The sequence below is a fragment of the Mesoplodon mirus genome (assembly GCF_964341445.2).
Source record: "Mesoplodon mirus genome assembly, chromosome: 12".
In the NCBI taxonomy this organism is placed as follows: Eukaryota; Metazoa; Chordata; class Mammalia; order Artiodactyla; family Ziphiidae; genus Mesoplodon; species Mesoplodon mirus.
In genome coordinates, this window is record NC_138988.1 from 41336533 (window position 1) to 41363721 (window position 27189).

At 45.7% G+C, this 27189-nt stretch overlaps 1 protein-coding gene across 1 annotated transcript in view; it reads left to right on the forward strand.

The window, feature by feature from the left end:
* Window positions 1–3639: 3639 nt before the first annotated feature.
* LRRC2 (leucine rich repeat containing 2) overlaps window positions 3640–27189 on the forward strand; it is a 37820-nt gene continuing 14270 nt past the window's right edge. The window contains exons 1-4 of the mRNA XM_082639818.1: window positions 3640–3733; window positions 14952–15095; window positions 21042–21249; window positions 26243–26399. Of these exons, the coding sequence (XP_082495944.1) occupies window positions 14971–15095; window positions 21042–21249; window positions 26243–26399 (490 nt within the window). The 5' untranslated portion in view covers window positions 3640–3733; window positions 14952–14970. The remainder of the gene's footprint in view (window positions 3734–14951; window positions 15096–21041; window positions 21250–26242; window positions 26400–27189) is intronic.

The following is a 27189-nucleotide window of genomic DNA, read 5'->3' on the forward strand; positions in this document are numbered from 1 at the left end:
GCTGGTTTTCTTGTCTTTCACCAGCCCCTCCCCCTATGCCTTATCCCTCAGACTAGGAGATCCAGAAACCTGGTCTTCTGGAAATCTCGCTTCCTCAGCCTCTAGTGCAGTGTCTGCCTGTGCTGGTTTCCTTTTGGCTAAATCTTATTCCATCTGCCACATTTGTGGCTGACTCAGCGTTACATTTCAGCCTTACTTTCTAAAAAGGAAGCTGGGGCGGGCGTGGACTAGGTCTTTGAGAAGCTCCAAAGGAAAACAAATTGCGCCTCCTAGCCTGAGCCAGGAAATACAACAAAGAATACTCCTTCCCCGCAACAGTAAAGGGAAAAAAAAGTCAATCCTAAGTACTCCAAGCAGTGCCAAATTCTGGGCAACTTATTCAAGAGAGTTCACCATATACAAGATGAGATAGTCCTGATGTATCTACTGGAAACCATGTTAGGGTAGGGGATTTTGATTTAGACTTTTAGACATGACTATAGTTTAGAATTCTCACCAAAATTTTTTTCCTTCCAACCTAATTCAAATATTTACTGACCAGCTATATGTGCTGAGCATACTGGGGGAGACAGTGATCTCCAAGACTGGGCTTCTGCTCCCTTTCCCCTTCCCCCTTCCCCCTAGATAAGATGAGCCCAGTAATCTATGCCAAGTGCCATTTTAGTGTTATGAAAAAACTGTTGATGGGGAAGGAGCAGTCACTTCCTGATGCCTGCTGACCAGGTCAAGGTCAGTGGCCTGGGCAGACAGACTTCTTGGAGTGAGACTTGGAAAGGCAAGCCAGGGTTCCACTTGGTTTCACAAGACCTGGAGGATCTCATTTTAAAGCGCTTCTTAAGTGGATTTTGTATCTGATTGCATTCAGGCATTCTTCACAGCTCTTAATGGTTTTGAAATGGATGAAATGCAAGTGGAGGGAGGAGGGAGGCCAAAGTGCAAAACCCAAGCTGTGTCAGAGATGGGTTAAGGTGCTCCAGGGAGAAGATTTCCTGTATGCAAATGACCCTGGGCCCTTTGAAGTGCACCCCACTCTGGAAACTCTGGAAACGAGGTATTTACTTGGAAGAAAGCTTCGTGGTGGTGCGTGTGACTCAATGTTCCAACAGGAATCCTAGACTCAGAGTGGCTGTGAGAAAGCATTCAGTCCCCTGTGGGTATCTGGGTGAGCTTGTGTGTGGAACCCCTTTGGATGTGAGGCAAACATATACACCTCCCCGTGGAGAAGCTGGAGCTGTGGTCTTTGGACTGTGTTTCATGAGTTTACAAGCCCAGCTGGAGCTGAATTGCATAAAAAAGTGTTGAGCTCTGAGAAAGTGGCCAGGGTTGATAATAATAAGGCTGTTAGGAGTTAGACTGCTTCCAGCTGTAAGGGGACACTGGGATGTGAAGACCGCAGGGTACAATCCTATCTGCTGCCCTTTGGGAGCTCAGAAACTGGAAGGTCTTTCTGGACACACTTAGCTCAGCGATACAACAATCTGCACAGAGTGAGTTTAATGCAATAATAATAATTCCTTGCATGAACATGATACCTTTTGTATTTTAAAATATTTCCTGGTTCACATCCCTGCCTGTGAATCAGAAACAACAACTCCTGTGGAGCATGCTGAAAATATCGACCCCTGGACCCCTGTCCCAGACTTACTGAGTCAGAACTGAGGGGCAGAGGGGTCTATCCAGGCCATGCCAATGAGAATCCAGTACTGGGTATCACTGCACCAGATATGCTATGCTAATTCTAGATCCTTGCCACTCACAATATGGTCTCTGGACCAGCAACTTCCACATCACCTGGAACTTTTTAGAGATACAGACTCTCAGCCCTTCTTTGGCCTCTTGAATCAGACTCAGCATTTTAGTAAGGTCCTGGGTGGTTTGGGTGGAGGGTTGCCATGTAAAATACAGGCCACTCACTTATATTTAAATTTCAGAGAAACAACAAATAATTTTTTAGTATGACTCATGTAGTATTTGAGACACATATTAAAAAATTATTTGTTATTTATCTGAAATTCAAATGTAACTGAAAGTTATTTTCATTTGCTAAATTTCTCGATCCTGTTGAGTGCACATCTGAGGAGTCTGCACTATACAATGACCTGTTCCTCCCATCAGCATCATAAAGGCATCCCATTGTATTTTTTTTTTAATTTTATTTTTATTTATTTATTTTTGGCTGTGTTGGGTCTTCATTGCTGCACGCGGGCTTTCTCTAGTTGCGGCGAGCGGGGGCTGCTCTTCATTGTGGTGCGCAGGCTTCTCATTGCGTTGGCTTCTCTTGTTGCGGAGCACGGGCTCTAGGCGCGCGGGCTTCAGTAGTTGTGGTTTATGGGCTCAGTAGTTGTGGCTTGTGGGCTCTAGAGCGCAGGGTCAGTAGTTGTGGCGCACAGGCTTAGTTGCTGCACGGCATGTGGGATCTTCCCGAACCAGGGCTCGAACCTGTGTCCCTTGCATTGGCAGGTGGATTCTTAACCACTGCACCACCAGGGAAGCCCAATCCCATTGTATTCTGAATGCATTTGTGGGAAAAAAAAATTTCCACTTAAATATGATTAAGCTTTTGAATGTTTCTGTCTCTTATAGATTGAAATGGTATTCAAGTAGAATCTGAACTGAAACTGCTTTTTCAATTTATATTCTTTAGTTCAGGATACCAGAAAAAAAAAGAAAGCAAAATGCAAACTAAACATTAATTACTAAATAGGTAACTTACATTATTTATCAAAAGAGAAACATAATATGAAAATTCTATCCTAAGTAATAAAGTAATAAAAAGCACATCTAACATTTTAGAGGTATGATTCAATATAGTCACAAAGATTTACTTGAGCCCCACTAACTTAGCATACAAGTTAAAATGGTAATTTAATTAAAATGTCAACAAACAGAAAATGTTCCATTATAGAAAATAGTCCTTCAGAAATCAAACTATTTTATAATTAGAGTTATTATGTATATATTAGACAAAAGGTGTTTTTCTGTTTTAGGGTGAAGGTGTATGAGGAACTGGTGTCGTGAAGGGGCACCAAGGGGTTGTGTAGGCACGATTGCTGCTTATTAACTGTCATATTGTCCCACTGTTGGATATCAGGAAAACATATTTGCCAAAATAGTAAAATCTCTAAAGAGAACCTAAACTCACATATGTTTTAGGAAATTAATTTCTTAAATTAAATTAAATTAAGAAAAAAAATGTAAGGATGAAATCAAGACCTTGGACATCTGATTCAAATACTGAAAAAAAAATTACATTTCCTTGGTCATATGGCTTTCTCATCCTGCTTTCAGTTTGGTTTCCAGCTTAGCGGGCTAAGAATATGTCACCCTTTGCCTTCTCTGACCTGTTTTTTTTTTTAGCACACTTCAGGATGTCCAATGTTGAAACCACCCCCCCCACCCCCCCCACCCCCGCCATCTGCAGGGAGGTGCAGATAATCCCGGGTTGTATGGCTCAGATTGGCCGGCACATCGTTTACGCTGTGACAAGCCCTCCCCGCCCAAGTCTGTTTTGTCTCATGCTGGGCTGAGTCACATAGAATAGATAGATAGTTTATCAGCACATGTCCTACAGATCATATTATCAGCTTACAAACATAGCCCGTTAGCGCACAAGCTGGGAAGCTGGGGCAGTTGGAGCGCTTCCGTCCCCGGTGTGTCACTGCTGCGGAGTAAACAGGCTCGGATTCCACTCGGCAGGCAGCGGCAGGGGCTCAAGGCTGCAGCACATTCACGGGTAGGTGGGCGTGGGGGGTGAGTGCGCGGCTGCTCCTGAAACTGGGGGATTGTGGGGAAGGCGAGGGTAGGGGCATGGGGCACCTGTGGAGGGGGCAGGGGACAGTGCTTCCTTGTTTATGTCTGTCCCTGCTGTGCTGAGGCTTGACAGGGGTGAACCTCCCAAACGAACACGGATTGAGGATTATGCAGGGCCTGGAATTGAATGGGGAAGGAGAGCCTGTGAGAGGGCAGGTCTGGGTAGCCGGGCTGCTGCTGTGGCCAGGTCTCCACACTCCGGCTCTTGTTAGTGGGTTACTCCCAGCATCACCCTTATTCCCAAGGCTGAGCTCAAAACTTTCTGGTCCACAGTGCTGTCCAGGGGTGATAAATCAACTCTGTTTGTGCTTCTTCAGTGCCCTGAAAGGGATGATTGACATCTGGCCGGGGAAGTCTGTCCTCCAGGAGAGGCGTGGGGGTGAGGGTGGGAAAGTGTTTAGAAGCCTGGAAGAGAATTGTCTAGTTTTGTAAGCAGTTTGACTGTACTGGCGGTTCTTCTTTTATATATATATATATATTTCTTTTTTGGCTGCATTGGGTCTTCGTTGCTGTGCATGGACTTTCTCTAGTTGCCACGAGCAGGTGCTACTCTTTTTTGCTGTGCATGGGCTTCTCATTGCGGTGGCTTCTCTTTGTTGCAGAGCACGGGCTCTAGACGTGCGGGCTTCAGTAGTTGTGGCTCGTGGGCTCTAGAACGCAGGCTCAGTGATTGTGGCGCACGGGCTTAGTTGCTCTGCCGCAGGCAGGATCTTCCCGGACCAGGGCTCGAACCCGTGTCCCCTGCATTGGCAGGTGGATTCTTAACCACCGCATGGTGGCTCTTCTGATGGACCAAATCCTCTCCCATAACTTAGGAGCTGGGTGTTCTCCCAAAGAGCCTCTGTAACCATACCTGATAGAGAAGAATCCCCAGATGCTCATGTACCTTTTGTTCTTATCTTATACATAACTGGGAACAATGTCTGTCTTAATTTCTTTTTCTTCTTTAAAGAACTGACATTTTTTGAGGTTTACTAGGTGCCAGGTACTGTCTTAAGCACGTGACACAACTTATCGCGTGTGATCCTTCCACCAATCCTATGAGTCCAGCGCTGCTGCCACACCGTGTCCAGATGAGAACACCGAGGTCCAGAGAGCTTAGGTAGCCATCTCGGGGACATGCAGCAGTAGGCGGGGGAGGCAGGACTCTAGCCCTGAGACTGTCCTCTTAATCCTGTCTGCAGCCTCTGCCGCCCTTGGCCAGATTTTCTAGTTTAACAAATTACCGTAAAATAATGGGTGTCCCCAGGGGAACTCTGATCAGGTGACATAAAACGTAATTTAATTTAGAATTTGGCTGAAATATTGTGACTACTGTGATTGATCTCACTTGACTATTTACCCTCTATTTCCCCCACTGTTTCTATCAGAAAACTCACTCTGTGTTCCAACTCTGGGGTCCAGGCAGTGGCCTTACGTGAGGATAGAAAGGAATTTGTGGGCCGTTAAAGCCCCTGGTCTGTCATATTATTGCCTCCACTGTACCTTGGTGTCACCAGACGTTCCCATTGGTTACAGTCATTCCCCTGGATCCAGCAAGGCTGATGATAGGTGTCTTCTGCACCTGGCGGATACACCTGGAAAATGCTGTGGAAGGCCTGGAGCTGGTCAGTCCAAAGGGAAGACGGATCTGGGGGGCTCTAAGGGGCAGGTGGAGAGGAGGGGAGCCAGGCCTCTCTCCCCGTGGCTGGTCCAGGTGACCCCCTGGCACCAGCTCCATGCCCTTCTCCCCTCACCCTCTCTGCTGTCCCCCTCCCAGCCTCGCAGAGGGAGCACCAAGGATGGCTTGGCACCTGTATTGTGGACTTTGTTGAGTCTCCTCCCAGACTCTCCCAGAGCCTTCACACCTCAAATTCTCTGAGATATAAGCCCTGTACCCCACCCCCGCCCTCTTCCAGCCCAGCCTGTCATTTGACAAGAAGTGAGAGGACTAGGTGACCGGAAAGTCCCCCCTCCCACCTGGAACCCTGGTATATGATTCTAAGTGGAGACTAGGGTTCTGCTGCCAAAGGATGTGTTTTCCAGTCATGTCCTCTGGCTCGGGATCACAGATGGTTCTGTAAAGTGATTCTGATATACCTGGCTTGGGGTGGGAGCATGGAAAACTATTCGATCAAACCCAGAAGAGTGGTCCTTTCGCCTTCCTCACAGTCCCTGCAGGACTCTCCCTGACCCCCTACTCCCACCCCCCATCACACACTGGAGGGCATCTCTCCTCTTCTGGCTCGCACAGCAGCTCCTTCAGTCTCTGTTGTCGAATCCACATGCTGCATTGAAATGTATCCCTTTAAATGTCTGTTCTCCCCTCCAGATTGAGAGCTCAGAGGCAAGGACATTCATCTTTCTGCATTTAATGAGTGTCCCCAGATGTCAGTTATTTAGGGTTCCTGGGAATCAAAGAACAAAAATATACACCAAGTAAACTGGCTCCATACCCAGGGTTTCTGGGTTGAGGCTCAGAAGTGGGAGCCTGGCATCTGTTACTGTGTGACCTAGTGTCGGTGGCTGACTTGAGGGGCCAGGCTCTGAGCCCATGTCTGGGGCCCCTCAGGTGGTTGCTACCGTCAGGAAACCGTGGTTCCGTCCATGGACAGATAAAGTATAATTAAACAAATGGTCAAATGATTCAGCTTGTATTATATGCTGTGAAGTAAGTAAGCAACAGTCTGAGAGAGAGAATAGCAGGGGGCTCTACCTTAGATGAAGAGGTAGGGGAGGCCACGCTGAGGAGGGAATGCAGAAGTTGAATTCAGGGGTGTCAGGGCGGGGAGAGTCGTGTGAATGGGGGGAACATCTAGGCAGAGGGAGCAGCGTTTGCAGGGTCTGAGGTGGGAAGAAGCAGGTGGTGGATGGGCTCGGAGGAGGAGAGCAGTGGGGGTGAGTGGGAGGGGCTGTCTGAGGGCAGGTTGTGCCAGGGTCTTACTGGGCCTTGTGAGGAGCTGCGATCTCCCTCTCATTCCAGAGGGAAGTCTCTGGAGGACTTGGGCCAGGTGGTAGCATGATCTAGTTCTCTTTGGTGATGGTGTTGCTCACCGTCGTGTAGCAAATGGATTGGATGTGGGTGAGTGGGAATTCAGGAGACCAGCTGAGAGGCTTTTGCACAACTGAGGCCAGATGTGGCAGAAATTGGTGGTGAGAAACACATGCCCCTACGGAATAAATTAGATGTGTGAATGAGTGTGTGTTTGTGTGTGTGTGTGTGTGTGTGTGCATGTCCATATATTGGGTGGTCAGGGTGAGGAAACAGAAAGCATAAAGGAGTGACCTCCAGATGAATATGGAGTCATTGTCGAGATGGGGAATTAAGGCAGACAGGGATGGATAGATTCTAAATGAGTAAGTTTGGAGGGAATCATGTTTCTTTTGAGATATGCGTGAGATATCCAAGTGGGTATGTCAAGGAAGCAGCTGGATATAGACACCAGATGTCACTGTAAATTAAGACTGGTTTTTATAAGTGCCTCTTATTTTCCTGTTCACTTTATTAGTTATTTATTGCTGCATAAAAATTACCCCAGCACTTAACATCTTCAAATGATAAACATTTGTTATCCCACAGCTTCTAAGGGTCAGAAACCTGGTTTCTGGCTCAGGTTCTGGCTCAGGGTCTTTCATGAGGTCTAGATTTTGGCCAGGGCTACAGTCATCCGAAGGCTTGACTGGGGCTTTAGGATCTGCTGTTAAGAAAGCGTCCACCCACACGGCTGTTGGCAGGAGGCCGCAGTTTCTCTCCACAGGAAGCTTCTCCATAGAGCTGCTTGAGCATCCTCAGGACATGGTGGCTGGCTTTCCCCAGAGTGAGTAATCCGAGAGAGAGAGCAATACCTTATGGGACTGAGTCTCAGAAGTCACACACCATCACTTTCACCACGTTATATTCATTAGAAGTGAGTCACTAAGTCCAGCCCAAGCTCAAGGAGAGAGGAATTAAGCTCTACCTTTTTAGAGGGAAGAATGTCAAAGAATTTGTGCATATAATTTATTTTATTTTATCTTTTTTGCGGTATGCGGGCCTCTCACTGTTGTGGCCTCTCCCGTTGCGGAGCACAGGCTCCGGACGCACAGGCTCAGCGGCCATGGCTCACGGGCCCAGCCGCTCCGCGGCATGTGGGATCCTCCCGGACCGGGGCACGAACCCGTGTCCCCTGTGTCGGCAGGCGGACCCTCAACCACTGCGCCACCAGGGAAGCCCTGTGCATATAATTTAAAGCCATCACATCCACCAAAGCTTTTTTTCCAGGAAAAAAAAGGCATTTTAGGGAGCAGAGGAGAGGCAATTTCAGGGACAGATGCAGTTGCCACTCACTCAGCACCTTGGGGGAATGAAAGCTGCTGCCATTTATTGTTCACTAAAGCTGGGATTAGCAAGTGATCACTCTCAGGCCTGGCACCGCCAGAGCAGGCTAGCACTGTGAGCCATGGAGACCAAACTGGAGTAACCCGCTCCGTCCCATTCCCCCAGACTCTCAGCACCTGTCTACCTGGCCAGCTGTATCTCACTGCTGCCCAAGGCCCACGCTGGTTGCCATTCACATATTGGAGACTCTACTGTTGGCAACTGCCAGGCACCAAGCAGTCGAATCTCTGTGCAAGAGCTGGTGACTTACCAGCTGCCCAACTTGAGGTGAGTGGGAGGAGAGGACACACATGCACCTGGGTGTCACTGGGGCAGAGAGCGAAGCTGACTGTAGCAGGTCCCCTGTCGCCTGCTCTGTGCTCATGGCCTGCCAGGCCTTTCCCTCTTGGGCCAGTCGCTCTTGTCCTGAGAATGTCTCCAGTAGGCGGCAACTGGGCAGAAGCATGGACGCAGGGTCAGTGCTCAGGCAGGCCCACCCCAGGCAAGCAGGGAGGCCAAGCGTTTTCTCTTTTGTTATGTAAGTATTATACTTACATAAAACATTTACTATCTTGCTCTTTACTAAAAAAAGTTTGCTGACCCTTGCAATAAAGCAAACAGTTTTTCCAGGAAAAAAAATTTTTTTTTCCTCTGTGAATCCAACCTTTGAGAGTCTCTGATTGTTGACATTTCATTCAGAACCTGAAACACTCGGCACTGGAGGGGAATGAACCTGACCACACTCTGTGCCAGTGTCCTTTCTGTTGCAGTGAGGGACACCGCGGTTCCCTCCTTTCTCATAGTCCCAAGTGTTTTCTTCTCTGGAAGATGCTCTGTGGCTGTGGACAGTACAGCCAAATCTAGGGAGGCTTGTTCTCGTGATTCTGCACTCACCATGGGAAGCCAGATCTCTAGCAAAGAACTGGAATGAGAGTCCTGGAACCATGCATATTTGCTGTCAAGTTCAGTGCAGGCCCAGGCTAAAGCTTTGCGTTCTTATGCTGCCTCAGAAGAGTCTCCTTAGTTGTAAACATTTTCTCTGAGAGGTTATTGTTTTCTTTGTGTTGAGGGCTTCCAGACTGGATCCTGGAGAGGGTAATTTTTCTCTCTTCTGCTTTGGTATAGCATACCATGGTGATATTTCTATAGCTCTGCAGAAAGTTAATGCTTAGAAAATTACATCTTATGTAATTGCCTGAAAGACTGGGTTGATTGGAGTTCATGCTATGAAGAAGAGATTAGCTTTGTTAATTTGCCAGGGGAATCTCCTTCCCCCAAGCTGCTAAGTGACTGGCATCTGCATCTGTCCCTGAATCTGCCTCCTCTCTGCTCCCCAAAGGGGCTTTTTTTCCTGGATGGAATGACTCACGGGCTCGTGTCATAAAACCGCTTTCCCAATCTCAGCACCCGCCCATGGGGCTACTACCTCCTGGGTTAAGGTCCATCCTGTCCAGTTGTCTAGGGAGGCCTGGACTCAGCCCTGTCCTGCACAGGATGCCAGCAGCTGGGCTGGACCTGGGATTTAGGAGCTGGTATTTCTTAGCTTCGCAGGATCTCTGGAGGTTACAATGTAGATCCCCAGCATACATGGTCATCACTTACCATTCTCAGAGTCTCTAGTTTTCATTACACACATTTGTAAATAGAACATCTGATAGGCAAAACCCTGATTTAAATCCTAGCACTTTCAAAACCCCCTTAGTTGAAGGATAGTACCTCTTTCTCTGCTTGGCAAAAATACAGAGAAAGTAGTGAACGTGGTTAGATGACAGACAGGATAGACTCTTTTCCACCAAAATACTGAGACTAATGTTGGTTTACAAATATTTAAAAGTAGAACACAAAGGCATCAAGAATAGAACATTTCTCTAATATAGGGACTTGAATTATATTTCTCTAAATTAATGCATAGAAATTAATGTACATATTAATGTACAGATCTGGTTACTTTTCAAGGATTTATTGGCCTAAGAAAATAAAGGAAACTCCACAAAAGAATCAGAGCCATGACTGGCTGATCTAGAACACACACACCCTGGACAGCAGGTGGGTCTTCCAGCTTCAGGTACTCTTGGATGACTGACTGTCCACACTGTTCAAAAGCAGTTCATTTTACTTTGGCTTTTTGGTTTGCTTTTATGTGTAGACTTGGATTATGTGCAGAGATTTCCTCAAAGGAGCTAGGCTGCTTAATTCTTTCTCTTTAAAAAAATTTTCTCCATTAATGGCTAAAGTCTTTAATCTCTTATTTTCAGGCTGATGCTTGGCATTCCTTTATGGAGACTTTTATGTCAAAAGTCAAAGCCTTAAGACCTTTGCAGCTTAGGTGCTCCTGAGCTGAAGGTAACAGAGTAAGGAAAGTGGTAAAAGAAAAATTAAATGCAGAGATTTATGGTTTGGGGTAAGATGGAGTAGGCACACTTCACCTCGTCTCTCCCACTAAATGTAGCTATAACACCTGGACTTATTACACAGAACAGCAATGTGAAGACCCTGAAAAGTAAGCAGTTGCAAGAGAAGAAGGGAAGGACACCCTAATTCAAAGTAGAACAGAACCTGTGGTCTGTTTCCCATTTTTCCCCTCCAGTATTCCCTAGCCTGGACTCAAGGCAGCCTGAAACCCAGAATTGAGCACAAAGCACCTAATTTTGTTCCAGGAGTGAGAAACAGGATCCTAATGCTCAGAGAGTGGGGGTAAATCCCTGTCTTTTTTCTTTTTCTTTTCTCCACCCTCTAATGCCTTAGGCCCCCGTGGGATTGTGTAGTAGTAGCAGCAGTGAGGAGCAACGGGGAGAAGGTTGGTAATGGAGGACCTCAGTCACCCATCCTTTGGGATAAGGGATCTTCCTCTCTGAGCAGAGGAGCTGTGGTCCCCAGAGGGTGGAGGAAACTCTCATTGCTTTTTTCCTTGCACTGTCTTCCCACTGTTTGGCCCAACACAGTGCAGTTGTAGGACATGCACAGCAAAGCAGGGTAGCTAAAGCACCAGGTCTCTGGCCAGAGGACTGAAAAGCAAGCCCCAGGAATCTAGAAGGACCAGAGAGATCACCGAGAGGGAGAAGCTCTGGAGAACAACCCCAAAAGGTTGCTTATGAGCTGCTGGGCTCATTCCCGAGCGGCACCTTCATGGATCTGACCCTAACCAGCGTTGGCAGTCTGTTAGAACCCCTGTCCCAGATGGCCACTAGGTGGCGCCCACAGAACAGCTGAAGAGCACTGCAAAGTCAGCAGACTGATCTGACGTGGGAATCACAACCTCAGAGGGCAGGTTGGAATGTGAGGTCTGAACCCAACCAAATTGAACACTTACTGTGTTAGTTATCAACTTATTGCCTTTCAACTTGGAATGCACTCTTCAGTGTGTGTATTCTGTGATATATAATGGAATTCCTTTAAGTATTCGTCCTTTGAAGTGAACACCATTGTTAACCTTTCTCAGTAAAGGACGCTGGAGTGACAGTGTCGTAGGAAGAGGTTTCCTGCCTTTCCCAGGGGAGGATCAGCATTGTGGGACATCTACTGGAGACTGCCCCAGTCATGGGCACAGAATATGGTCCCTTTGCAACCTGGCAGCCTTGGCTAGCAATAACTTTCTGCAGCTCTCTTGACACAGAAAACAGAGCCTTGTGTGGCCCATTTGCTCTGTGGGCCTCCTGCCCTCCTTCAGAAGGAAAATGGAGAATTTGCCAGCAGACCTCCTTTAAAAGAATTGTTAAGGGAAGTTTTTTGGGTTTTTTTTTGCGGTACGTGGGCCTCTCACTGTTGTGGCCTCTCCCGTTGTGGAGCACAGGCTCCGGACGCGCAGGCTCAGCGGCCATGGCTTACGGGCCCAGCCGCTCCGCGGCATGTGGGATCCTCCCAGACCGGGGCACGAACCCGTGTCCCCTGCATCGGCAGGCGGACTCTCAACCACTGCACCACCAGGGAAGCCCCAAGGGAAGTTTTTTAGACAGAAAGCAAATGATACCATAGGGGAACTTGGAACAATAGGAATGAAGGAAGAACAACAGATATGGTAAATATCAGGGTAGATATGACAGGCTAGCTTCCTCCTCATGAGTTTTTTGAAATAAGTTTGATTATCTGAAGCCAAGAAATCTAACACTGACTGATATAATACATAGCACAACTACAACATAAAGGTGAGAGCATAAGGGGACCTATATCGCAGTAAGGTTTCTTTTTTATTTTAATAAATTTATTTTATTTATTTATTTATTTATTTTTGGCTGAGTTGGGTCTTCGTTGCTGCTCGCAGGCTTTCTCTAGTTACGGCGAGTGGGGGCTACTCTTCTTTGCATTGCGCGGGCCTCTCACTGTGGTGGCTTCTCTTGTTGCAGGGCACGGGCTCTAGGCATGTGGGCTTCAGTAACTGTAGCACTCGGGCTCAGTAGTTGCGGCTCACGGGCGCTAGAGCGCAGGCTCAGTAGTTGTGGCGCACGGGCTTAGTTGCTCCGCGGCATGTGGGATCTTCCCAGATCAGGGCTCGAACCCACGTCCCCTGCATTGGTAGGTGGGCTCTCAACCACTGCGCCACCAGGGAAGCCCAGGTAATAAGCTTTCTATATCTCATTTGAAGTGGTTAAAATACTGTTTCTAAGTAGACCACGATAAGTTAAGCATGTATCTTATACTCCCTAGGGCAACCGTGAAAAAGAAAAGATGAAGAAGCATAGTCAAATAACACAATAGAGAAAATTAGATGGAATAGTAAAAAATGTTCAGATAACACAAAAGAAGGCAGGAAAATATAAAAGAAGAAAACAAAAGAGGGCTCAAACAGAAAATGAATAATAAAATGGTAGACCTGAATCTAAATATATCCTTAATTGTACTAAATGTAAATTGCCTAACCATACCAATTAAAAGACAGAAATTGTCCAAATGAGTTAAATAAGTGAATCAACAAGATTCTGTCTATAAAATCTCATATAGATTATAACCATATATTTAGGTTAAAAGTAAAAGGATGGAATCAAGAAAGTGAAAAGACAGCTCACAAGATGGGAAGAAATTTTTGCAAATCATATATCTGGCAAAGGACTAGTATCTAGACTATATAAAGAACTATTATAACTCAACACTAAAAAGACAAATAGCCCAATTAAAAAATGGGCAAAGAATCTGAATAGACATTTCTCCCAAGAAGGTATACACATAAAAAGTTGCTCAACATCATTAGCTATCAGGGAAATGCTAACAAAAGACAACCTTCACACTCACTGGGATGGCTACAATACAAAGAGAGATAATAACAAGTGTCAGTGGGGATGTGGAGATACTGGAACCCTCATACACTGCAGGTGAGAATGTAAAATGGTGCAGCTGCTTTGTAATACAGTCTGGCAGTTCCTGAAAAGGTTAAACATAGAGTTAACATATGACCCTCCAATTCTACTCATATGTATTTACCCAAGAGAATTGAAAACTTATGTCCATACAAAACTTGCACCATTTGCATCTTTGTCAAAAATCTCCTTTAGGTAAAAGAGTTTTAAGGGACACAGAAGACAGTCCCAGATGTCAGAAATTAAAGGAAAGGGGGAAATCAACTGGGGTCAGTGTTTTCAGCTCTTCAGACTAAACTTATTGACCTCAAATGTTCAGCTGCATAAACATAAGCCAGTTCTGCCACTCACATTGGCAAGCCATTTGTGGAGAGCACAAACTTGAGTCAGAAGATTTAAATATTTGGTTTTGTATCCCCACTGACTGCTATTTAGAAGTGTCTGGAATTGGAACAGAGAATATTCAACAGCCTTACTGTTTGCCAACTGACACTCCGTGTATCTGTGCACATCAAGAAATGGATTTAGCCAGATTTTGATGCTGTAGGTAGGGGAAGTTTAAAACAATATATAGAAACTTATTTTACTTCGATAAGGGAGATAAATATAGCTTAGCGGAATAAATGTTGAAATGCACTTTTATGTCCTGATAATTTTTTTTTTTTTGCAGTGAGCAAATAATGACTTAAAACAAATAGTAAATATGAGGTGGGAAAATAAAGAGAAGAGAGAAAGTTCACTGAGTGGGCTGAGAGTGAAGCAACCTGGGTGCAAATCTTTTATTCACTTTCATTCATTCATTTACTCACTTAGTCTTTCAACAAATATTTATGGAGGGTCCACTATGTGCCACACACTGTGCTAGTTCTCACTAAGAGGTAATGACCAAGATGTACCTGAGTCTGACTTTCCTTGTGTTTGAGAAACCACATAAACAGAGATCAGCAGCTGTGAGGGTTCATGTCGCAGGGGAAACCTACAGGACAAGTGCCCAGGCTGTGTGGTCAGTCCCAGGAGGAAAAGTGCTCGGTGGGGTTTGGTACAATGCTTGGTGCACTTAATGGTGGCTGGTGTTTAGCCTCAGATAACTGGTGTGTGTGTGTGTGTGTGTGTGTGTGTGTGTTTGTGTGTATCTTCTAATTAACTAATCAAACTTACCTCTGAGTATGTTACAACCTACTGAGAAGATCAGATGCCAGTAAATTCAATAGAATGGGGAACCACAAAGCTTGAGGGGGCTTTGGGAACCCACGTGTCAGCTGAGGGGTAGAGAGACAAGTGTGACATTCTAGAGGAGAGGACCCCAGTTGAGTGCTGAACTTTGACTTACAAACAAGAGTACTCTCAGACCCTAAGAACATTAGCAACTGCCATCCTGGAAGAAACAAGGCATTTCATCATTATTGATGAAATTGATTCACTCATATTTTGTTTTAAAGTTCAAGTTAAAACTATTTTCTTCTGGGTGTGTATGAAGCTGACATATATATATATATATATATAATTTTTTTTAATAGGTAACTTCATGCTCTTAAAATGGGGCATAAAGTGGTCGTATTCGACATTTCTGTCATCAGAGCCTTGTGGGAAACTCGTGTCAAGAAGCACAAAGCCTGGCAGAAGCAGGAGGCAGAAAGGCTCGAGAAAAGCGCATTGGAAAAGTATGTGTTCTCTGTACTTGCTCTGTAGCTCTTTAGCGAATAAGACAGGCTGCATTTGTGTTGTGGCGGGGGATGCCTTTCCTCCGAGATTTCTTCCTGTCCATGACACTTGCTCATTGGACTTCAGAATCTTCACGCTGTTGCCTACAATGAACATTCGATTACTATAACAGTAACACTCATAGCTATAAGGACCCACATACATTCCAGGTACTGTGCTAGGCATGGAAAAGACAGCAATGACACGACAAATTCCTCTACAGGAAATTCTGAAAGACCGCCTAGCTGCCCTCAGCAGGCTGATGCTGTCCACCCACGTGACAACATGAGGCTGCTCTATGTCCTGCACTCAGCTCTCACCCGTTGAGCTGAACGTTAGATAAGATTCATTGTGTTGATGCAATTTTTGCTTGGATTGGAATGATGCGGTTTGACTACTGTCATACACTCATGAAGTATGAGTAAAAGAGAGTTACTGTGTATATGAAAACTAAGTTGAGGGCTTCGGAAAAACTATGTGTGTGATCAGTATGAACCACCCAATTGAGTTAACACTGTACAAGACGGATAAAAGTACAATGAGCTAGAAAGGTTGCACATTCAGGTGGCTTTGCACGTCTGTAATTTTTATGCCCTGTGAGGAAACCCAAACTGGAAGTCTTGGATGATGTGTTATGGGTGTGGTTTATATTAGAAAGGCAGAGTGGGATTCTAATTGGCAGACCCATTCTCAAAGGCGGTCCATGACCCTACATCAAATTGGCAAATTGTGACATATGTCTATGCTTTAGGTTAAAAACAAAATGTGTAGGATATGAATGTCTCTTTATTCTTGGTTCTCCACTTCTATGAACTATTTTGATCAAACAAATACCTATTCTGATCATGCTTGATAATTAAGCTGCTACTGTAATTATTATGCTACTGTAATTAAGCATCACAGCTGTTCCAGGTGGTTATAATTATCCCCAGTCTGAAGATGAAGTTAGGACCTAAGTAACTTGCCCAAATTGACAGGGCTGGTAAATGGAGGATTTGGCCAAACCTTTCCCCCTATATAATGCTGTAATCACAGATAGCTGGACTGTCTTTTCACTTGCCACTAATATGAGATTATCCACTATGACATGAATCTTAAATTTAAGAATTGGAACCCTCAGACCAGGCAACACCCATGGCAGAGGATCTTAGGGATCTACATGAGCATGAATTACACAAGGTCCCAGGACCCTATGAGCCCAAAGTGGTTCTCAGCCCTGCTCCAGCTTCCTCCCACCCCCAGGATCTGGGGTTACTCTAGGGTGGGACAACTTGCTGAATGGGGACCCAAGCCCTGGGAGGTTTATGGAGGTGTCTGTAGCTGAGGTAACCCCCTGTGGGTTCTGGGAACAGCAGCCACCTGCAGGAGCTTCCGTCTGAGAACCGTGCCCTGGAAGCCACTTTGCAGTCGCGCTTGACTCTTGATCTCTGTCTTCCATCGTGGTGCCAAATGGCTTTGTGTCCACATTCACACGTCTCATGTACACAGGGTTGGTCCTGCATTGGGCTCAGTGCCATAGGGCTTGTGCTGTGCCTTATCTTAACCTAAGACAGAAAACTTCTTGGGACTTTGTTAGTGTTTTCTAGCTCAAGATATGAAAAACAGCCACCAAACTGGCTGGGTGGTGAGGAGGAACTGGGAGGGTGCCTGGAGGAATGTGATGTTCAGGAAGAAGCATTAATTTCCCAGGACCTGCAAAAATGAATGTAGTGAATTTACCTTTTTCTGGCAGGTATTTCTGAAGTTTCATAATATGATTTATACTGTTGTTGTTAGGGCCATTTGAAGGTTACCCTTTAGTTTCTCAAAATTTGTTTCCTGGGCTTCCCTGGTGGCACAGTGGTTGAGAGTCCGCCTGCCTATGCAGGGGACACGGTTCGTGCCCCGCTCCGGGAAGATCCCACATGCCACGGAGCGGCTGGGCCCGTGAGCCGTGGCCGCTGAGCCTGCGCGTCCGGAGCCTGTACTCCGCAACGGGAGAGGCCACAACAGTGAGAGGCCCGCGTACTGCAAAAAAAAAAAAAAAAAAAAAAAAAATTGCTTCCTGTGGGAAAGTTAATATATACATATATATATTTTTTTAATTAATTTATTTATTCAGTTGCACCGGGTCTTAGCTGTGGCAGGTGGGCTCCTTAGTTGCGGCATGTGAACTCTTAGTTGAAGCATGCATGTGGGATCTAGTTCCCTGACCAGGGATTGAAACTGGGCCCCCTGCATTGGGAGCACGGAGTCTTAACCACTGGACTATCAGGGAAGTCCTGAAAGTTAATGTACTGATGAGTGCTTTGTATAAAAGGCAGTTATCTGGTTAATTTAAATGTACTAAACCAGGCAAAACTCTTTAGCTTGTTCTGTTACCTCACTTCATGGTATTTCATTTTGTAATACTGTATCTGTTCCATGAGGTATATACCAACACTTAAAAGTTATGAGTACAGAACATCACTCTACTTGAATGAGACTCAGTCATTTAGATGGAGAGATAGAGATGCTTTCGTTAGGCTCTAAGTGAGGAATTTTTCATCCAGTGAGGCAATTTGCCATCTAGACTAAGATTGTGGGCTCATTTCCTAAGGAAAGAGTATTTTGTTTGCACACTTACTGATTTAATTAATAGAGCTCTAATGGCATTGTTTTGTATGTTTATCTTGTATTTGAAATACTACTAAAATTGACTTAAGGGGATGATTATTCAATTATATGGGCGATAAAGTATAAAGACAATGACATTTTATTTATGTTAATTACTCTCAAGGAAGAGACTGGATTTGTAAAAATAGTTTATATTCTCATTGTGACTTTCTCTAGGTTTCAAAGGGACTAAGACATCAAACATTTAAAACAGAAATCCAAAAAAGATTTGGTATTTAACTATTTTTTAAGTAGTGCATCTAATTTCCTTTTTCCCTCCATTTACGTTGGCTGTACCAAGATATGTGAAATAGTTACATCAATTTGTAATTTGTGATATAGGAAAGATGTGTTGGGTAGGGCTTAACCGGTATCATTTCATTACCTTGCTAGACTCTACCTTCAGGTTCAGTCTAAGAAACGAAGAAAGAAAATTGAGAGACATTAATCTGAAAAGTGCTCACTGAATACAAGAACTCGCTGTGGCTGTGCTGCTGGTTGTGAAAATTCTGGGAGGATTTCTTTTATTATTTCAATCAGTGTCTTGGATCTAGGGTCTGCCCTGTATCCCTGACTACTACAGTCAAAGCTAGAGTTACAGGTAGATATTTAAACTTATTTTTATCATATGGTATTAAAAATATTTAAATTACACAGAAGAGCTAATAATGAAAAGCAAATCACCCCAAGCCCCTGCTAGTATTTCCCAGAGGAGCTCACTTCTAACTCTTCCAGCACTTTCTCCTGGTATTAAATTCCTATTTCTCCATATGCTGGTATTTTAAAATTTGTCTGTTTTATTACATTATTTGTAGACTTCATATGTAGATCCTGAAGCCCCAGGTAGTTGATTACCCAGTGCTTTTCCCCAGCTCAGCAACCTGTGACTAGGACCTGGGTAGGGTAGTAGCTGTGCTAGCTAATGCCATCAGCAAGATAGTCTTTTTCAAGTGCTCCTGTTCTCTTAGATTAATGGCAAGCACGAAACTCCACTGGTACCTGAAGTGGTGTCTGAAGAGCAAAAAGTCTGATCAAGGGGGAACCATTTGCACATAGTCCTGGGGAACCAGCCCTGCAGAAATCTGGGATCAAGAACTCCAGGTAGACATAACAGCAAGTGCAAATACCCTGAGGCAGGGGTTTGCCTGGGTGGTTCAGGGAAGAACCAGGAGGCTAGAGTGACTAGGCCAGAAAAAGTAAGTGAGGGTGCAGTAGTGGATGAGGTCAGACAGGCAAGGGGAGCGCACAGATCCGCAGGGCCTTGTAGGCCATCGTGAGACATTTGCTTTTATTGGGTGAAATGAGAAACCAATGAGAGGTATGGGCAGAGGCATGACATGGTGTGACTGACACTGTCACAAGCTCACTCAAAATGCTGGAGGAGTTTAGACTGTAGGGAGGCAAGAGTGGTGCCTACATGAAGATGCTGGTGACTTGGACCAGGATGGGAGCAGTGAAGGTGGTGAGAAATGGTCAGATTCTGGTAGAAATGACCCTATTTGTTGATGGATTTGATGTGAGATATGAAAGAAAGCACAGAGTCAAAGATGACCCTGAGGTTTTTGACCAGAGCAACTGGCAGGCTTTTTCTAAGATGGAGGAAAAAGCAAGTTTTGCAGGTGAAGATCAGGAGTTTGGGTTGGAACATGTAAATTTGGGGGATGCCTTTTAGATATTCAGGTGGAGATGCTGGGAGGCATGGAGGCTGGATTCATTGAGGACGTCTTGGCTGGAGACATATAATTGCGCGTCATCAGCATATAGATGTATCTAACACCAAGAGACAAGAATGTCTGTAGACAAGAATGATTTGTATTGCTATCAATTTTCTACAAGTTAACTTCAATCTCTGCCGAGTTGTAAAATAGCTTAGTCAACGACAAAGGTGCATACCCCTATAGGATCAGATAAAATCCACCAAGTCTCCAGTATTCCAGAAAAAGGATATCCACCCGTCTCTTGCTTTTTTCAGCCTTACATTTCTTCTTACAATTGACAGTGCCTGGTAGTCCAGGCCAGGACTTTCCACATGCCCAGTCCTCAAAGATGTTTCTGCCCCAGACTCTTTCCTCTGTTCCTGCCCCTCCTGACCACTTGGCTCCTGGGCTTTCCTGCGACAACAGAGCCACTGTGATTCTAGTGCACTTTTCCTTCAGGTACCACCTGAGAGTTTCCATACAAGGACTGACCCTCTACTACAGGGTTTTTTGTTTTGTGTTGTTTTGTTTTATTCAGCATTTGTATTGCTTCAGGCCCTGTAAAGACCAAGGCTGCATCTGCAGCCTGTTTCTAAAAGAGTCCTCTTTTAGAAGCCTGGGATCCTGCCTGTCACCAAGTCCCTGAGTTGGGCTGAGTAGGGCCCAGATGCCTTCCTGAGTGTGGAATGCTCCAAGTTCCTATCCAAGGCAGGCTACCTTATTTTGAGACAATGTCTCTGTGTGATAGATTTGAAGGAAAACCACAACAAACCTTGTTTTTGTACCACATAGGATGTTAACCTGTTAAAGGCTCCAAGCAGATATCAAATCTCTACATGGAGAAAGGCCCCCAGGTGCAAAACACTGTTCTAATGACTGCGTGAGCATCTGGAGGGCAGCAAGACGTGGTCCATCATGATGGAGCTTATGACCAAGCTGGGGGGATAAGACAACTATAAAATAATATGTCAGAGAAGTAGCAACAGGAAGGTGCTGGGAGTGATGGGGAGGCTGAGGAGTCCTGGGCCAGCTCCAGTGTCAGATTGGAACTGGAGTTTATGAATAACAGGTTCATCTGTAGGAGTGAAGTTTCCCAAGGTGGCTGATGGATGACCTTCTAAAGTCTAATTCTATAAACTGGGGCTGCCTGTATATTTCTATCCATATGCTCCTGAAAGATCATCAGATTCCTGTGGCCTTGCATTTTTAAAAAATTTGGGTGTCACCTCATAATATCAAGGGATATTGTAATTAATCAAAGGCATAGGTAATTTTGGTAGAAATTTTAGCCATGTTAACTCACCTCCTCTACTTTTAAAGTCAGATTTGCTAATACTTCACAACTCTGAGGGTTTAAGATTCCCCCGCACCCCATATCCACCACAGCAGAGGAAACAAGAAAGGAGGGGCGGGAGAGGGGGCGGCAGTGGAGGGGAGGGCTTGTCTCCTGCTGGGAAACTGCAGGTGATGAGAAGGACTGCGCTTGCGCTTGCGCCCAGGTGGCCCGCCTGACTTCTCCAGGCAGGTGATGGCGATTCCCCAGGAGATAACCGAGACCTCTGCTGCCCGTTTTAGGATAAAGGAGGAGTGGAACTTCGTGGCCGAGTGCAGAAGGAAGGGCATCCCGCAGGCTGCGTACTGCAAGAATGGCTTCATAGACACCAGCGTGAGGCTTCTGGACAAGATTGAAAGGAACTCCCTTGCAAAGCAGAGTGCAATTTCCAAGGAGAGAGACAAACGGAGCAGTGAGTTTGTGCTTGAACTTACGGGGGAGCACTGGAAGGTGAGTCCATGCGTTTCGGTCCCTACAGCACGCCGAGGCTCTTTGCAGCGCTGCGGCCGACGTCTGCTGCTAGGCTGAGCTCAGGCCGTTGCCCTTGGCCCAGTGCGCGCTGTTGCTGTTGTCTTTAGAGAGCTTTCGCCTGGATGCGGAGGAGCCATTGCTGGCTCTGAACCAGGTTCTCGCGTCTTTTCCGCGGTGAAAGACTGTGCAGTCTTGAAAAGAGCAGCGGGATCCCCTTGGATCCTTCCGACGCTGCGAGGGACTGGGACCCCAGCGGCTCCTCAGGATGGCGCAGCCTTTACAATGCTTGATTCTGGGAATTCCCTGGCGGTCCAGGGGTTGGGACTCCACGCTTCCATTGCCGAGAACGCGGGTTCAATCCTTGGTTGGGGAGCTAAGATTCTGCCAAGCCGCGGAGTGCGGCCAAATAAAAAAACAACAACAAAAAAACACGTTCGATTCTGCCGCCTCCTCATCACCCCTCCCTGCCCACTGAAAAGAACTCCTTGCCTTCTTTTTTTTTTTTTAATGCTCCGAGCACTTGACTTGCCTAACACCCCTCTGTGGGCCGTGACTTTGCTGACTTGTCACAGAGTGTAGAGCCGCAAAGGAATTTCGCAGACCCTTCAGCCAGTTTTCCTCCGAGTTTCTGAGGCCAGGACAAAGATGTGCCCTCTTTCTTGCCTCAGGTGTGTACAGGTGCTTCCTGCTCGCACTCCCCCAGGTTGCTGCTGGCTTGGAGAGGCATCTCAGGGCTGCTTGTGCTCTGATGTTTCTTGGTTGAAGCAGCACATGGTGTGTGTGCGCTGGGTGGCGGCACAAATGAGCTCGGGCTATCATTCCGTTCAGTGGGACAGAGTTGTCTGGGACCTGCCCTCCATCTCTTTTTATCCCACCATTTTGTGGCTGAAAGGACTCTGGACTAGGAGACCATATATTTTGGGTGATCCTTTCTTGGCCGTGTGACCTGAGGCTGTTTGCTCCATTTGTATACGTTTTATCTCCTTCCCTGTTCAGTGGTGCTAATGCTTGCCTTGACCCCCTCTGAGGGCTGTTGTGAGGATTAAACGAGCGGATATTCTGTGACACTGTCTTGTTAGCGACACAGCCCTATAAAACTGGGAGAGACTATGACTGAAACCTCTTTGGTGGTCTTTCTCCCGCATCCGCATCATTGAGATCGGTGGATACATGGATACTGCCTTTTCTGGGGCAAGAAGGAGGGCCTGTCTGGATTTCTAATTAAATACCGCTGGTAAATCATTCTCGTGTGCCGTGGTCAAGCACGATCCCAGCCCGCTTGGGGAACCTGTTGAGTCCTCTCCTCTCACAGCACCTTTGGAAAACCACTTTAAGGGGCATTTAGTGAGTGCCTAGTGTGGTCGGGGGATAGGAAGAGGGTTATGAGTCAGCAGGCTAGGGAGACCCCAGGGTGAACTATGTGGATGTTGCCTTCATTACTTACAGCCTTCTTGTCCCCTGCATTCGGTTCCCTGAGCTGGTACCTTATCCTCATGGGTACCCACCGAAGGCAAGACTCTGGGGCCTCAGGCATTCATTAGTATGAATTTCAGTTGCTGTTTTCCTTCCCCAGGGAGATTTGTGTTTCAGTCTTGCCTCTACTTAAGGAGTGAAAAGCTCCATTAAAGGATGTTCGCCATCTTAGAGTGCTCACGGCAACGAGGGAGTTCTGGCCTCTAACATCACACCAGGCGGCAGGTCTGGCCTCTGCAGGAGGTCAGCAAGAGGTGGACAGGGCGGTGGAGCTTCTGGGGCCTTGGGAACTGGGTGGGGAGAGCTCCCCTGGGGTTCCTTGGAGCGGCTGTGGGGCTGTGACCTATGACTTGGGTACCCGATTAGGATGGGGGTGTTGGGGGTCAGGCATTCTTTGTGAGCTGGAAGCCCCCAGGCCCTGGGCTCTGCTCTTTCAGGGAGATTTCTCTAATTTTACTGAACAACTTTTCAATAGAAAATTTCACTTCTACTGTCAAGTTTTTAATTTCCAAGAGCTGTCTGTTTGTTTTGTGAATGAATGAGTCCTGTAATGTGGCTTTATATTTCTACTTTTATGGATGAGTCTTAAATTTTCCTTTAAAAATTTTGTCCTGTTTTCATTTCATGGGGGCTGTTCTTACTTATCTTGGGATTGATAGCTTTTTTTGGAGGAAGTTTCCACCTTTCAGAGTCTCCTTTTTCTTTTTGGGGTGTTTGTGTTGGTCTTGTATGTTGGGACTCTCTGGGAGGTCTGGAGACATGGGGTGTCGGGAGCACTGAGAATCTGGAAGCTCCAAGTGTGTGTCAGGTGAGGGCTTCGTTTTTGGAGGGCGTTGCTATGGAACCCCATGTCTCCAGCACGTTCCCCCCACCCCCCGCCCCAGGAGTGCATATTTATGATTTGTCTGCAGCTGGTGAGTGCCCACAGAGGATCCTCTCACATCCTGCAGGCAGGGACAGGCCTGGCAGTCAGTGCTCTGGACAGAGAGGAGGGCTGGGTGGGGCAGTCTCAGCATCCATCACTCATCCTGTGGTTGCTGCCTCCCTCCCTAGATGTGCTTGATGGTCCCCAATCCAGACACTCTGTTTAATCCTTCAAGTGGATAAGCCTCAGTCTTCTACAGGGGCAGTAGTTCTGTGACATGGATGGGGAGGCAGAGATCTGGCCCTAGACTTTGAATTTGACCTCCTTCTTTTAGCCCTGCCTTCCGCTCTCACCTCCAGACATGCCTGGCTCTTCCACTTCCTGAGCCTCAGGAGCCTCTGGTGAGAAGTTCAGGTTGTGTCTCATTGTTCCTGCTGCTGCTGGTCTAAGGTTGAGCAGATCAAGTGAGGTGGGTTACCATCTTCCAGTTTTCCAGCTACCAACATTTTCCGGCTGTTGCCTCCCTTCTCTTTCTCTTTGCCCTCTGTAAGGTTTATATCTTCAAAAAATAATTCCTTTACTGTCATCTTTCATGGAATTTTAGAGAGGAGCAAAAGTGTATGTGTTGTGTTCAATCTGCCATCTTTACCCTGTTCCTTTTATGTTTATTTAACACGCTATCTTAAGATTTTCCCATGTTATTAAAAATAGTTATGGATATAATTTTAGAAGACATAATAACCTTTCCAAGTGTGCCATTATTGGAAGAGCAATATGAGAGAAGTTATTTATGAGACACGATAATTGCAAGCTTCAAAAGAGAGAGTGTTTTCATGCCGCGGAGCGGCTGGGCCCGTGAGCCATGGCCACTGATCCTGCGCGTCCGGGGCCTGTGCTCCGCAATGGGAGAGGCCACGACAGTGAGAGGCCCGCGTACCGCAAAAAAAAAAAAAAAAAAAGAGAGAGTGTTTTTATGACTTAGGGTCAGCTCCCTGGTGCCCCAGCTCGTCATCTTGTCTCAGCGGCAGGAAACCCATCTGATCTGGTGTGGGTTGCATTCAGATCAGGATCAGGTGGTGCCGAGATGCGTTTGCCAGGCCCAGGTGCTGGGGGCAGTCACACAGGGCCCTGTGCTGGGAGGGACCCTGTGCTTGATGTAATGCTCTGCTGTCACCATCTTGAAATTCTTAATTTTTAGAAGGGGCCTGCATTTTCATTTTGTACTAGTTCCTGAAACTATGTAGCCTGTCCTTACTCTAAGTGACCCATTTAAATGTCTTTGTGTTTCAGTGTCCCTCTTTTAAGTGGGCCTTAATCATGCCCACTCTGCCTATCTTATGGTACTGTTACGTGAAAGCATGTTTAAGGTGATAGTACTTTTGCAAGTTAAAAACTTAATCCACATATCCAATAGCAATGATCATAAAGCCCATTACAAGCACTAGGTACCAAGCAAGGGTCACTGTGGACCTTCTGATTGCTACCTCCACCCCACCCGACCTCTCCCCTGTACATTCCTGCCCCACTTTGCTGATGATGTGCTGTGGTCAGCTCCATGAGGTCAGGGGACATGCATGTCCCTCAGTGCTCAACACACCTTGTTGCAGTGGGGACTCGTAATCCTGTGAAGTGAATTTCTTCACCTGGACAAATAGCCCCCTCTAAAGCCTTAAGCACTTCTCAACACCTTTACAATTTTATCCCAGAACACTAGAGCCAGGGGAGGCCCTGGATACGGCCGAGTTCCTCTCTGTCACTTCAGAAGTCAGGGCCCAGGGAGGCGGTGCCCCTAGAACATGGCTCGGCATCCAGGTCTCCACACTGTCCTTCTGGGCTCTTTCCCTGTTAAAGATTCATAAAAACATTTAGAAATTTGGCACAGCAAGTATTAGGTGTTTATCAAATATTTAAAAAAGCGATTAGTTTCAGAGCTGCCTGATTCCTTCTTGTATCTCTAGTGCCAAACATGAGTCTGCCTGGACATAACATGGCTCAAAAGATGTCTGCTTGATACAAACTACTATATATAAAATAGATAAACAACAAGATCCTACTGTATAGCACAGGGAACTATATTAAATATCTTATAATAAACTATAATGGAAAGGAATATGAAAAGGAATATATGTATTCTTTTATGTATAACTGAATCACTTTGCCGTACACCTGAAACTAACACAACATTGTAGATTAACTACACTTCAATAAAAAAAAAGATGTCTGCTGAAAAAAAAAAGCAGTTAGTACAGAGGAAGGGAAATGCAGCACACATTTTAAAATCTAAGACGTGGCCAGATTTTATTTTTATAAAATGTTAAATCCATATATTGTAAATAAATAATACATGTGTGGCTTTGGGTGGGAGCCTGGTTGTCAGTGTTCACTCGGCATTTGACTTTAATAGAATCATGAATTCATGGCCCTTTTGAAATTTGGCTAGTCTGCTAGTGTGAGATTAATGACATCGGCAGCATCTTGCTTTCTTTTTTGGAATGGCTATAGAGCTGGCAGTTAAGCTCTCTCGCCTCTTGTTTTTGAAATAAATGCACATTTTCCTTGGCTCTGTGTGCTCTGCCTCTGAACTCCGACATACGGAGGAGCTAGTTCTGATCGATGGGATCCATTCTATTCCAGGAGCTCCCGGATTCCTTGAAGGAGCAGACGCACCTGAAAGAATGGCACATAAGCAATACCCTGATTCAGATCATTCCTAAGTATATCGAGCTGTTTCAAGCCATGAGGATTCTGGATCTGCCAAAAAACCAAATCTCCTGTCTTCCAGCTGAAATTGGTATGTTGCTTAGCTGGAGCCTTCAGGCCCCTTGTCTGGGAAGCAGGCAATACTGAGAATTCTTCCTCCTCCTGCTGCCGCAGGAAGTTGCTGGGCCGGGCTGTTTTGGGTGTTCCCAGAGCTGCTGGTTCGTGGCGTCCCCTCTGGATGTTGATGCCAGGGCCTCATCTGTGTAACTCAGCAGTACTGACATCTGGCAGTTTCTCAGAAACAAGTGTCATGAGTGAGCGGTGCTGTGTTTAGAAACTTTTTGTTTTTTCTTCCTTTTAGTTTTAGAAATGCAAACATGCCATAGTATATTTATTGTAAACATGAGACACAGTATATTGTTCCCACATATTAGTTTTAGAAATAAACATGCAATAATATATTTATTGTAAACATAAGATAACAGTATATTGTTCCCACATATTAGTCCATTGATAAGTTTAGTTTAGCTTATTGTATTAATTTGATCAAGGTTCTATTATTTTCAATCATTTTGTTGTTCACTTGCTTCACTGTAAGTGAAGTCCACAGCAATCATCATCACTGTTTCTCTTTGTCTTGTGTGTGAGGCACATAGTTGTGCTGGGCATATAGTTGTTATGATTCTTCTAAGACACTCAAGTCTTCTTGGAGACATATCATCCCCATAAACCTCAGTCATGAGCAGGGCAAAATAATTAAACATTCTAGAAAGAAATAAAATGTAAAGTCAACTCTCTCAGTAAGGATTGTTAACAGTTTCCTGGGTGTCAAAATTGTACACACAACCCATGTTCTTCTAGATATCTACATTGTAGCCATA